This window comes from Achroia grisella, unplaced genomic scaffold (assembly GCF_030625045.1).
Source record: "Achroia grisella isolate CSIRO2021 unplaced genomic scaffold, CSIRO_AGI_Agris_v1 utg478, whole genome shotgun sequence".
Lineage (NCBI taxonomy): Eukaryota > Metazoa > Arthropoda > Insecta > Lepidoptera > Pyralidae > Achroia > Achroia grisella.
Genome location: NW_026712882.1, coordinates 1,684,530 through 1,698,770, shown reverse-complemented (window position 1 = coordinate 1,698,770; position 14,241 = coordinate 1,684,530). Strand labels below are relative to the sequence as shown.

At 34.2% G+C, this 14,241-nt stretch overlaps 2 protein-coding genes across 2 annotated transcripts; both read left to right on the top strand.

The window, feature by feature from the left end:
* The first annotated feature begins 135 nt into the window (after positions 1-135).
* Positions 136-2,401, top strand: LOC131845661 (U1 small nuclear ribonucleoprotein A). Its single transcript, XM_059194751.1, has 4 exons — positions 136-251; positions 388-626; positions 1,491-1,759; positions 2,123-2,401. Exons 1-4 carry the CDS (start codon positions 248-250, stop codon positions 2,280-2,282), a joined length of 672 nt encoding a protein of 223 aa, XP_059050734.1. The 5' UTR covers positions 136-247; the 3' UTR covers positions 2,283-2,401.
* A 1,355-nt stretch (positions 2,402-3,756) lies between these two features.
* On the top strand, positions 3,757-13,156 carry LOC131845606 (integrin-linked protein kinase). Its single transcript, XM_059194683.1, has 8 exons — positions 3,757-4,083; positions 7,050-7,215; positions 8,863-9,047; positions 9,872-10,041; positions 10,774-10,919; positions 11,472-11,696; positions 11,954-12,142; positions 12,857-13,156. Exons 1-8 carry the CDS (start codon positions 3,995-3,997, stop codon positions 13,043-13,045), a joined length of 1,359 nt encoding a protein of 452 aa, XP_059050666.1. The 5' UTR covers positions 3,757-3,994; the 3' UTR covers positions 13,046-13,156.
* Positions 13,157-14,241: the final 1,085 nt, after the last annotated feature.

The following is a 14,241-nucleotide window of genomic DNA, read 5'->3' as shown; positions in this document are numbered from 1 at the left end:
TGGTACTCTGTGACAAACAACGCTTGCTTTGAACGCTCTCTGTAAAATTCTACATGTTTTTTTCTCTTCCGGTATTTTTCAGATAGAAGTTTTTATTATTAATAAAATCTTTGATTTATAACAACAGTTACACAGTGAAGATTTCTACATTTCTCCTCATTACCATTCGCAATTTCATATTACCTAAACATATAAGTGTCAACTTTATTATATAGTATACCTATAGCAATAAAAATTAATAGAAAATATGAGTAAGTCTCGTTACTATTACACTTTATTTTTTTAATTTTAATTTTACAGTTTTTCAAATCAGGAATACTTACTACTTTGCTGTCCCACCGGTGCATTGCTTTTTTTATAACCTCAATCAATCGTGTTTATTTTTAGCGATGGACATACGACCCAATCATACAATTTATATAAATAATTTAAACGAGAAAATTAAAAAGGAGGAATTGAAAAAATCTCTGTATGCTATTTTCTCGCAATTTGGCCAAATATTGGATATAGTGGCTTTGAAAACACTCAAGATGAAAGGACAAGCTTTTGTTATATTTAAAGAAATATCAAGTGCTACAGTTGCACTGAGAAGTATGCAAGGCTTCCCGTTCTATGACAAACCAATGGTGAGTATTGTAGTTGTTAGTTACATTACAGTGATTGTGCATTATTATTCATAGATTTCATTGGCGGAAGTAAAAGAAACACATAAACAGACCGCACCAACTATAATGGTTGATTTGAAAGTCCACCTGTCTGTACCTTTCAAGACTAAACAGTTGAACAAATCAGAGTAAACTTGATATGAAGATCATTTATTTGAACGCCACACTTCCTTTTACTCTGTATATTTAATTCCTATATGAAATAACTATAAATATGAAATTCTGCCTGTCTGTTCATTTCAAAACTAAACAGTTGAATGGATCAGAGTGAACTTGATGTGAAGATCATTTATTAAAACTCCATACTTCATTTTACAGGGTATATTTAATCCCTAAGGTGCAGGGAGCAAAACCATGTCTGTCTCACAATTTAATTTATGATAATGTTATCAATGTTTCCTTCACTGGAGAATCAATTAGAAATATAATTTCTATATGACATTTGTTTTGTATTCGGCAGATTTAAGTTTTTAGTATATTACCACAATGTAATATTTCTAATATTATTATTATAGTCTTTTATTCATACATAACCTTTTTTTGGCTGTTTACACTATATCTAATATTTCTTGGTTGTCTGCTTGCTTTCAAGCAAAGGCCTCTAATATTTTCCATTCTGTTCTGTCTTGAGTGATTCTGGTCAATAGTTTTCCTTGTATAAACTGTTCCATACTATTTATTCCTCATTCCTCACAGGATGTACAGTTCTCTCACATCAACAGTCCCACAACAAATTTGTTAAAGGCTTGGTGAGCCAATTGCAAGATACAAAAAGAAAAAGAAAATATATGTATAATAATTTGTCTGTAAATCATTTAATTGCAGAGAATCCAATATTCAAAGTCAGATAGTGATGTCATTGCAAAAGTGAAGGGTACATTCCAGGAAAGGCCGAAACGTCCAAAACTTCCAAAAAGTGGAGATGATGCCAAGAAGAAGAAGAATAAAGAAGCTGGACGGCATGCTGCACATGGTGTTGGTCAGCCTAGTCTACTCAACAATGTCAATGTTGAACAGCCACCAAATCAAATCCTATTCCTCACCAATCTACCAGATGAAACATCAGAGATGATGTTGTCTATGCTTTTTAACCAGTAAGTTATACCAACATGTTTTATTCTTCATATAGTAATTGTCAGTAATGAGTTGGTACCATAGTTAAATGAACTTTCATTAACTCTTAGTTGACCTACAGAAGTTTGTTTCAGTCACATTATCCTATTATTGCAAAGAAAATATATTAGCTTAGTATCAACAGGTCTGAATAGTCATAGCATCATGAGTAGCCTTACTCAATAAATTAGCTATCCGATATTAAAATAGTTATTCAATATGACTATACATAAACATGAAATAAAATGGTCCTTAAGATTACTGCATTCAACCAAACAAATAAATTAGTATAAATAAATTATTAATTTTGGTACTATATTAATTAAACATGTATTCCTTTACAGATTCCCTGGTTTCAAAGAAGTCAGACTTGTTCCAAACCGACATGATATTGCTTTTGTTGAGTTTGCTAATGAAATGCAATCTGCTGCTGCTAAGGAAGCACTCCAAGGGTTCAAGATCACTCCCACTCATGCTATGAAGATAACCTTCGCCAAAAAATAAAATATTTTTTTATTGTAATTACATAAGTAATAATAAACTTTAAGAACCAATGTGAGATCTGTTTGAAGCATTGCACTACGCTTGAATGGCTCTCTTCGGCTGTGACTAGTTAATTTATGCATAAAAAATGAGTTTGTTTCACCAAAATGTCTGCAATACCCAAAAGGGACTTTTTTATACTATTTAAGAATGATTCCTATCCTTAAATAGTATAAAAAGGTCCCTCTCCGTTTTTAGAGTAAAAAAAAGTTAAAATTACTGACATTTTAAAACAGTCTCTTCTCTTCACTACGATTTTGATAATTTCTTATGTTGTTGATTTATGCATAATGGCGGGAATTAGAATGGTGATTTACGATGTTCTTTCCAGAATAAGTTGAAAATTAAGTATAAAATAAATTCATATCAGTTTTGAAAAGAACAAATGAATGATAGAGCTGCATAGATAAAAATGAAAGAAAGAAAGAAAGAAAAGTTTTTTCCAATGACAACAATTATCGTCATATTTCAATCAATTTTCACAAAATGTTAAAGGTGTTATGGATATGAAATGATGGGATTCGTATATAGGAATGATTATTATACCGGATTATTTAAGGAATTTCGAAAGTGAAATAAAAATAGCTAATAAAATGGCTCCATAACATGTCTCAATCTACCAATCCTATCGTATATTATCCGAAACTTATTTCGGATTCGGTTACAGTTACGAATATTTTTTTATATAGTAGCAATGGGGATTACTAGTTCCCATTTCTAACAATCCCCTTCCCCCCGATAGTTTCGGTTACGGTTACGGGGCTCCCTACATCCCTGGATTAGAGCGTTTGAGATTATCGCAAATATACAGTATAACACGCCGATGGGGGAGAGAGATTGTTAGTAATATGGACTAATGGTCTCTACACGGTTCCCTCTAGAAACCATCGTGATAAATTTCCTGATCAATTTATTACGATGGGGCCTGGCCTTATCTCCAGTGGTACACCGCCAACGCAAATGGGTGGATCATTCGGCAATTTGCTTTATATATATACTAGGGAACCGTCCCGGCTTCGTATGGATGCATTACAAATCTTTGAATTTCAGAGAGAAATTTGTTCTTTCTTTGTTCTATGCTATAACACGCACTTTAAATGTTGATGAAAATTGCATTAAAATCCGTTACATGATTAAAAAGATATAAGCGAACAGTCAGCGGCGAGGACTATGTTTTATACTAATTACGTTTGTTGATATAAAGCAAAGAGTAAAGTAAATATAACAAAAGTAAGTAAAGATAAAGATGTAGCATAGTAGTTTCTTGTTCAGTGATTATTTGTTTTTTTTTTAATCTGTTTCCGAACGATGTACGTACGACAGATGAGTATATATAATCCAACTGAATATAGTATGTAATGGACTTATTTAGATCACGCTGTTTGTCAAATTCAATAGAAAGAGATAACAATAGGATTGCTATACGTGCTAAACAAGGAAAATGAAATGTACTTTAATACACCTAAATTTAACAACCTATTCGTTTTTATTTTTAGTGATTGCGAAACTGTCAAACTTGTCTCGAATTAATATGATCTAATTTTTAATTTTATTTATTTTCTTAGTTAAAACATTTTTTCTTCATTTCTTGTATTCAAGACCATATATACAGACTTTGTCTCCACTCTTTATGTGATATATCAGCCTGTATAATATTTGTTTATTTATAAAACATGGAAGATATATTTCAGTGGTGTCGAGAAGGAAATGCCTTGCAAGTGAGAGTTTGGCTGGATGATACCGAACATGATATGAATCTGGGGTGAGTTTATATACCAAAAATATAGACTTTTTTTACCATATGCTGTTTGGTATAGCCATTATAGGCGTAGTCTATACGCCCACAGTGACTTCATGGTCAACTTGCAACTATGTCAATCAGTACGTAAGATTTGCCGTAATATTTTTTATATTTAATTATTATTTTTGTACAAACCTTTCTTCGTAGTTGTCTTGTAGCGGTTTTCCGTTCGATATTTGTGTTATTTTTAAGCTTTACTTTCCTTAAGATTACAATTTTACATTATACATTTAAAGTTTAATTAATTTGGTTTCTTTATATATGATCCCATGTGGGTAAAAGTTACTCCATGATTTTCTATTTGTTGAAAGTTGTGGTAAGACAGTGAAATTTATAGGCAAATTGGAATTCACCTACAGTAACAATGGCATTTATTTTTGTCCTAGGAGACCATTTAGTATTGTCCTAGGAGATCCAGATACAGTTATCACTTTCCATTAGTTTGTTAAGCTAAAATACCTTAATAGCTTCAACAACAATTTTCTATTTATATACAAATTTCTGACAAACAACAGAAATACTTGGTATTCTGGTCACTCATTCAAATATATACTGATATTGAAATACAGCTAAAATGTATAACATGAATAACTGATCTTTGATTTGATTTGATACTCATGCAAATAAATGAGGCCAGTAGCTAATTATCAATTGTTGATTATGTAATTTAATAGTCCTATATATGATTGGATTATGGCTATCAGATAACTGTGGACTGGATAAAATCTTTTTATATCATTCACATTATCTTACACTTATGTAACATGTGATAATAATATCAATAAATACACACTACTGATTAATGAATAGTATTTCTGTGTACTGATTTGTATGTTTTTAAAACTGATACATATTGAAATGAGGATTGTTAAGTCAGGCCAACCTCCACAATAGTGTATTAAATATTACAACAAAAAGGGAAGAAATAAATAATAAATATAGAAGTCTCTACTGGATGCTTGGTAGAAATTCAAGATTGGCTATTAATAGCAAACTTCTCATTTACAAGGCAATGTTTAAGCCAATCTGGACATATGGGATACAACTATGGGGCTCTGCTAGTGACTCCAACATAATGACAATACAACGAGTTCAAAACTATATATTGAAACAACTTTCGGATGCACCATGGTTTATAAAAACAACTGAGATCCACAAACTACTTGATATCCCCATTGTTAAGGATGTAATTAATGACTACAGCAACAAATACAAATCACGACTACACAGGCACCCAAATAAATTCGCTGGGCAACTTACAATACCTGAAAACTTGCGCCGATTAAAGAAAAGACGTGATATATTTGACCAAGATAGTCAGACACAGGACTGACTTTTTAAGAGCGAGGAGCTGTTCTACTGAGAGCGGCACTCTACCTGATACAGACGGAACACCACATCTGCTTATAGTCCATGTGACTGATTGCAAGATCTAAAAGGAAAAAAATAATATTACAACATCTGTTGTGTAATACAGCATATAATGTACTGGGTATGATTCAGAGCAAACATGCCCCTACTTCATTGCGCTGTGTTTGTGTGCGTGGATAAAAGCAATTTAATAAATCGATCCCTCTCAATTAGTAATTATTTAATTTTGTTTATTATTTTTATGAATTGTTACGATTAATTTGATATAATGGTTGTGAAAAAACAGATAATAATAATAATTTTATTTTGCATCCAATATTTACAATTTAAATTGTTCCCTGGTACCTAGACTAAGTAGTAACTTATATTTTAGGTACCAATTCCCTCCTCTTACAATTTGAATTTATATTTTGGGTTGACATGTTTGAAAATAAAAGCCCTAAAATAAAGTTCGATATAAAGAAAATATAATGTTCAATGCTGCTCTTGATAATTGATACAGTATACACAGAAATAAATTTGTTTATTCAGATATTTGATATATGGAGGCCAGTTACTACCCTGATTTAAACTGAAAGTTCACAAGACTGGCCATGGCTGATATTAACATGGTTAAAAATATAGACTAACTACAGATTAGTTCTGTGGTAGATACCCCATGGCTTGTTGGATGTGGGCATGTCAATGTGTAAGTTCACCATGACTCAACATTTAACATTGCCTTTGATTTTTACATTACATCATTTAGGTTAATGGAGGAAATTATGTACATATATTGTATAAAATATCACTACTATTTATTACATACCTACATATATGACATAATATTATATTGTATTTGCAGTTATATTATTCATTTCAAAAATATGAAGGACATTCATTAATTAGATTACAATGTTACAATAAAATTATATAAATTCCGGCCGCTCGGCCGAGTGCATGAACCAAATGCCCGAAACTGCGGTTCCTCTCGTACTGAGCAGTATTACTATCGCAACGACAAGCCATCAGTAGGGTAAAACTAACCTGTCTCACGACGGTCTAAACCCAGCTCACGTTCCCTTTTGATGGGTGAACAATCCAACGCTTGGCGAATTTTGCTTCGCAATGATAGGAAGAGCCGACATCGAAGGATCAAAAAGCAAGTCAATTATTAAGTAAAATTGTCCCAGCTCATATCTGACTGAAAGGTTTCTATATCACTGGCATCATTTACAGTCATGAATTGCTATATTATATATTAACTAGCTAACCCAGCAAACATTGCTTGCTGCCATAAAGGTTGAAGTACTAATATTACTATAAAAGACAAGGGTTGATCGTAAAAGGGTGAAAATGTGATGGATGTATTTTTCAATGCAAAATCATAATAAAATAAAAAAATAAATTGTCCAAAAAATAAATGTTAGAGATTCTCAGACCTACTGAATATGCATATAAAATTTCATAAAAATCATTCAAGCTGTTTCGGAGATTTATTGTAACTAATATTGTGACATTAGAATTTTGTATACATTTAAGATGTCAAGAATGTATATGTAATTAAATTATTACAGTGATGACCATGGCTTCAGCCCGCTCCACTGGGCATGCAAGGAGGGACATCTGAAAATAGTCGAGATGCTGATTAGACGCGGTGCTCGCATCAATGTCACCAACATGGGTGATGATACACCGTTGCACCTGGCTGCAGCACATGGTCATCGACCTATTGTACAACTGGTTAGTTTGTTTATGGATGTTAATGGAATAGTGCATTATGTTATATTGTTTCAATTCTCTGGCAGTTTAACACACTGCCTTACATGTGATAGTAGCACAATACTAATATTTGTATTGTATCTGTATTATTATAGTGTATTCGTCTTTATTTAACCCTTTCCACTTCATCCCTTTTTTTCTTTTTATTCCACCAGCTCCATGCTAAAAAAGAAATATTACACTATGTCGATTGTTGCTCGACAGTAGAGATGGTGGAACAAAATCAATGTCGAGTGACAGTCGACATTGGAGTGGATAGGGTTAATAATATATATATTATATGTATAAGTTTGTAGTCTAGATTTCATAGGACATGCCCTACTTATTCAGGACTAGAAGGCGATTTGTGAATTGTCCTGTGTTATAACACTGCTATTGTATACACACATAGTATATAACACACTAGGCAAATAATGTGATATGTATTTACTTATTTATTACCTGTTAGTTATAGTTTTAACATGCTTTATTATTATAAGAAAACAAAAGGGTATAAGGATGATGTGGTAATAATGTTATAAGGAAAATGTTTACCTAAATCCTATACAGAATTCTTTAAAGTATTGCTCATGCATTTTGTTCACAAGCAAATAGATTGTGAACCAACTATAAGTATTATTTTTGTAATTAAATCATTGCCTTTAGGACCAATTATTATTATTGTACACATATATAGAAATTTGAGAATATACTCCCTATGGAGAAGATATAAGTTGGAAAAATAGCCAAATTTAAGATCTCTGCTTTTGAAGATGTTTTCGAATGAATGATGAAAAAGACCTTTTTTTACTTGGAGAAAATCCCTCATGGAAACCCACCCACCCCGGGGGAGGCAATACCCGAGACTCCTACTCATTAAAAACTGAGGTCGCGGGATCGAGTGTCAGTCCACCGCAACTCCGGCTGTGTCGGTGCGCTTTCGTGTGCGATTATAGGATCAATTTCTACTTTTTAAAGAAATGAGGCGTTGTTATCTCTAAACATCTTGTAACGCCGGCCGTCGCTACAGCAGTTGGGATACAATACAAATGTATTACCCGTAACATGCTACTTTAGTGTATCAGGAACACCATGGAGTTTTTAATGAGTATTAATCATAATAAAATTTAATGTGATAATAGATTGATTCCCGGCACAGACATAGGCTACCTTTTATTAAAAAAAAATATCTGGAATGGGGAGAAATAAACATTAAATGTACAAATTTTGTACATGAAATAATCTTTTAATCTAAATCTGTACAAAGTCACAGCTAACTTCATTCATTCATAATTTAACAGTGGCACTCTTGTGTACCATAATTCTCTTTATGTGTTTAAGCAAGTATATTTTTATTTATTAATTGACAATCTGTTTACTTTTAAACAACAGTCCAATTTTATTAAATGATTATATTTCTTTCAAATGATGAGGCTGGTCCAGCGAGTCAGCTCTATAGCGACAGCTGTCTGTAAATCTTATCACTAGTCCCTGGATGTAAGAATCTTAGACTCCCTGATCTTTACAGCTGTGCTGCTAGTTCATTTCTACATCCATTTAATCTCGATTAGTAGCGTCCACTATAGGATTCTATTTTCTATTTTATGCAAGTATTTTTCTTAATTACAGTTGTTACAAAATCGAGTGGATGTGAACTTCACAAACGAGCATGGCAACTCTCCACTGCACTATGCTTGCTTCTGGGGTTATAGCGCAATCGCTGAGGACCTCCTGATGGCCGGCGCTCTGGTCTCGATGGCCAATAAGGATGGTGACACGCCCCTTGACAAAACTAGGGGCCAACTTGTGCAGAGGTAACTACTGATAGTTTTTATATGACCGCAATTCAATGTCAAGTTAGGTCAGTCATGAAACAGTCCTTTCTACGAACACAGTCAAGAAAACCGTAAACCACACCACTGTGTCTCCCAAACCACGACGTTGGCAAAATCACCGACCTCATTTGGTGGAAGCCATTTAAACTAAAAGAAGAAGAAGAACTGAGCTAATTATGATAATAATAAGAATGGACAGTTCGCTCAGAGCCATCTAGTTTAGCCTTGTATTATGGGTACTAAAGAACTGATACAAATACTTATATACATTCTTTTGTAAGTACATACATAATATATGTAGAAAACATCCAGCCTAATACTAGTAATCATACAAATATTTGTATTAAGCGAGGAATCGAAACCATCATTCATCAGAGGTAAGGTGATGTGCTAAACGGATAGATCATCGAAGCCATCAAATTAAACTGAAAGCAGTTGGCATCACATAGAAGCACATAGAACCATACTAAAACTATAAGGTGACGATTCATGCTAAATTTCTAAACTAAAAACATACTTCACTCTGTTATACTATTGCAATTTTCTCGTCACAGTAATACCAGGTCCCATGAGCATCCTACTGGACCGCGTGAGCGATGATAAGCTATCTCAGCTACGCTCAGAAGCAACAATCACCGTACCTATTATTAAGTAATGAAATAAAAAATCTATTAATGTACATTTATAATAGATACTTATGATAATTAAATTTGCCACCTGCATACCCCCTTAGTATTACGGGTGCTCATGTGTGGCAGAAATCCATCACAATAAGATGATAATATGAGAATTCCTATAAACAGATTGCACGAAATGGCAGTGCAGCAGGGGCAGGAACTTAAAAAGATTCAGTTCAAGGACCAATCCTGGCTGGGCCTCAAGACAAGGAGCAGGGACGCGACTCTCTCCCGACACAAGGGCATCAACATCAACGAGCTTGCATTGCATACACAAATTGCTACTACACCTTCAGGTAGGTCTAAACATTTAAGCGAAAGAATGTTGTTCCCGCAATCCCGCCCGGCTAGAGGTGAAAGATATACCATCAGATTTTTATCCGATAGCAGTCCAGTAGTACCCATTGGTCCCCTTTGGTGAATGGGCCTTCATGACGGCATGGAGGCGACCGACGACAGACATGCATGACTACATGATGACATGACTTTTCCTGATATAGAAAAAGTCTTGAAAAATCTTCAAAAAAATATAATCAGAGATTTGAAATTTGACTATTTCTCCAACTGGTTTCTTGAATATAAATGTTTGTACTGTGCGAGAAATCGAACCTGCGACCATCGGAAGTAAGGCGGTTTGCTTACCGCGGGCCACCCTCTAATTATCCAAAATATAATGGCTTATTTTTGTATGGTACAAAATATGCTTTTATTGCATTTATCGCGAATTATATACATAATTTGTACTTTATATGATGTTTTTTTATATCGGTTCATTCTTATTTCTTGTCCAAATGCCTGTACAAATTTCGCCTAAAATAATGTATGTTCGGTTTGTTTTTCGTGGAGGTGTCTTTGAAGACAGTATGTATTCAACAATTTTTGGAAAATAACGTTATTTTAATTCCTATTTTTCTAATTAATATGTAGCCTTGTCTGCTTATGTTAAAACGATATCGTAGTTCAGAGAATACTTGTAACTATTATCAATCACTTAATAATAACATACATGTGTGACATTAATTGTACAGGCGAGACATGGCGTGGCAAATGGCAGCGCAACGACATCGTGGCAAAAATTCTCGCGGTCAGGGAGTGCACCCCTCGGATACAGCGTGACTTCAATGAGGAGTTCCCCAAGCTCAGGATATTCTCACACCCCAACATATTGCCTGTTGTAAGTAAAATTCTTACTGTTGATCCGGCTCGAAGGATTAGAATTATAATCTTAATTCTTTAAAAGGGGTACGCGAAACTTATGTAATATTTTTATATGAACGAAATTTATCTAAATCTACAATTCATTAATAAATATACTATACGAAAATACAACTATAACAAAAGTGCTTCTAGAATTTATTAAATAATTAAATAAAAATATATATTTGTATTTTATCAAATAAATTATTATTTAATTATTTAATAAATTCTAGAAGCACTTTTTATTTGATAAACTTCGTGGCAAAATACCTGGATCCTAAATGCTTTCGGACAGTGCGGTTTCAGAGGAACTTCTTCCCGTGTACACGTAGATTGTAGAATGAACTACCTGCCTAGATTTTCTCGAGAGACTGCATCATGGGTTTTTTCAAGAAGAATAAGATCATTAAGGTTTCTTAAGGGTCGGCAGCGCGCCCATAACAAACCTGATGTTTCAGCCGTCCATAGGCTAAGGTAACCATTTACCATCAGATGGGATAATATAAAGCCTAAATGTGATGTTGTACAGGTGGGATGCTGCGTGTCCCCGCCGACACTGGTGGTGATCTCGCAGTACATGCCGTGGGGCTCGCTGTACGAGCTGCTGCACGGCGGCGGCGCCGGCCGCGTGGTGGTCGACGCTGCTGCCGCCATCCGGCTGGCCGTACACGTCGCCTCCGGCATGTCCTACCTGCACTCGCTGCAGCGCGACAAGATCCTGCCAACTTACCACCTCAATAGCAAGCATATTATGGTAACATAACTTACTTTTAGATTTTAGAAATAATCTTAATATATGCACCTTTGAATAGTCATAATTTTTTAAACACCAAATCATTAAGTCTCACTCATTCGGAATGCCGATTGATTATAAGAAGAATGAGAAACTTGCGAAAAACTTGAGAAATTGAAAAAACATTTATATGGAATGGAAAAATGCTGAAAAAACATCACGTGATTAATGGACTTAATTTCAGAATTTATGAGCATATTTACATTGATTGTCTGCAGATCGACGACGATATGACGGCGCGAATCAACATGGCGGATGCGAAGTTCTCATTCCAAGAGAAGGGTCGCATTTACCAGCCGGCGTGGATGGCACCCGAGGCGCTGCTCAAGCCGGCCGCCAAGAGGAACTGGGAGGCGGCCGACATGTGGAGCTTTGCCATACTCCTCTGGGAGTTGGCTACTCGGGAGGTGAGATGAGATACTCTATTTCAGTTTTTCAAGTGATTCGTTTGATTTCGTTTGTGTTTGTTTGTAAAACATTATTGTACATTAAATTAAGTATAAAATGACACAATTAACTTATAAAATGAATGCCTGGTACTCATTATAAGAAGGATTTCATTCAGTAAACCTTGGAATAACTGAGAGGAAGTGTGGAGTGTTGGAATAGTGTACAATAATGATAATAACCCAGGATAATTCACACAGGATTAACTAGCTAGTGTTATGGATATTAGACAATTGATAGAAATACTTAAGTAGATATATTTTTTGTTATTGTTAGTAAAGTGACAGTAGGAAGAGGGTCTCTCACAAATATAACCATTTATGACATAGAAGAGAGGGCAGTAAGAATTACGAAATGTTTGTTACACATGGCCTTTCATTTGCCTTTTATATATTCCAAAAATTAAAGGTAAAAGGAGATCCGGCGGTTCAATTGATGAAATTTTTGCACATTATGAATTTAACTTTGTCACATATAATAAAATTTATAATTAAATACTCGTAACTTAGGAAACCGTTCTAACATTCAACTCGTTCATTCCTCACTTCACTCGTAAATCCGTTCTCTCGTCATTCGTGTTCCATTTCATGCATATATCATTCATACAGACGTTCCGTTATATACCAACCTATATTACTCTATAAGTAGTATAAAATTTAAAATCCAATATACAGATACCATTCGCCGATCTATCACCAATGGAATGCGGCATGAAGGTAGCCCTCGAAGGTCTGCGCATAACGATACCGCCGGGAGTGTCGCCGCACATCTCCAAGCTGATAAAAATCTGCATGAACGAAGACCCCGGGAAACGGCCGTCGTTCGAAATGATACTACCCATCTTGGAGAAAATGACGCGCTGATTTTGTACCGTCGAGAGAAAAGTGGGTGCTGTTTGATTGTGTATACCAGTGGTTCTCAAATGTGGACTGGCCTATGGACTAGTAAAATATCTGTCTATGAAAGAATTTAGTTTACAAACTATTATTTTATTTTGAATTCAGTTCCCATACAGTTGTCCATGAACTAACAATGGGATTAAATAAAATATGGTCTATGATAGAATTAAATTTACAAACCATTATTCCATTCTGCATTCAGTTCCCTAACAGTGCATGAACCAACAATTGGTCTAAAGCGAAAATATAGTCTAAGAAAGGATTGAATTTTCGTTCTGCATTTAAATTACTTGTTAAATAGTATTGGACATGGGCAGCTAGAGAAAGGCTAATTGATTGACATTACAGTGTCTGGGCTGTCTCTGGTCAAAACAAGGTTGAGAATCACTGGTCTATACTAAATCTATGGTATTAAATTATTTAACACTTTAATAACGGTACAATATTGATTTAGTATCCGCCGTTTTGACTCCTATGCAGGGTTGGAAATAAAATACGTACCAAATGCCAGTGATAGTCAAAACTGAACAACTTTCTCCTATAACATAGTGAAAAATTTAATGTGAATAGTATTTGTATGGTTTTAAAAAATATTTTCAGTTTAAATTTCCTTTATTGTACTTATAGATACAGTAATAATACTAATTAGATACAATGAGAGCAAATAAGGACTTATCTCTAAAAGAGATCCCTTCCAGTTAACCCAAAACAGTGTGACATGACTATACCAGACTGTTTTGGGTTCTTACTAATCACTACTAACTAGTAGTGAGTAATAAACCTAACAATTGAAATATAAGTCTAAATCTAAAACTATTTAAATGTTAACAAATTAAACTAAAAATAATGTTCTATATAATATCATCATAATACACAACTATAATACTTAAACGTAAATAAGGAGCATATAACACACATATAAACATTTTCCACTTTGCTTTTCCTGGAAAGTTCCGTTTTTTTTAACGTTGTCACTGGTTTTCAGCATGGTATTCCCCTTACGACCAACCCTGAATATGTTTTTTTTAATTCTCACATGTACAGTAAACAATATTCTCAAATAAATTTGCGGGAACGTGCCATAAAAATGGTACAAAATATTGTATATGAAAATGTATGAAATCAACTGCCAGTATTTTTTTGTTGTTGTTTAGTACTTA

Coding starts and splice junctions, on each gene's coding strand:
- LOC131845661 (XM_059194751.1), top strand. Junction 627..1,490: donor CGTTCTATGACAAACCAATG/GTGAGTATTGTA, acceptor ATTTAATTGCAG/AGAATCCAATATTCAAAGTC. Junction 1,760..2,122: donor TTGTCTATGCTTTTTAACCA/GTAAGTTATACC, acceptor ATTCCTTTACAG/ATTCCCTGGTTTCAAAGAAG.
- LOC131845606 (XM_059194683.1), top strand. CDS start 3,995: ATGGAAGATATATTTCAGTGGTGTCGAGAAGGAAATGCCTTGCAAGTG. Junction 4,084..7,049: donor GAACATGATATGAATCTGGG/GTGAGTTTATAT, acceptor AAATTATTACAG/TGATGACCATGGCTTCAGCC. Junction 11,697..11,953: donor TCAATAGCAAGCATATTATG/GTAACATAACTT, acceptor GATTGTCTGCAG/ATCGACGACGATATGACGGC.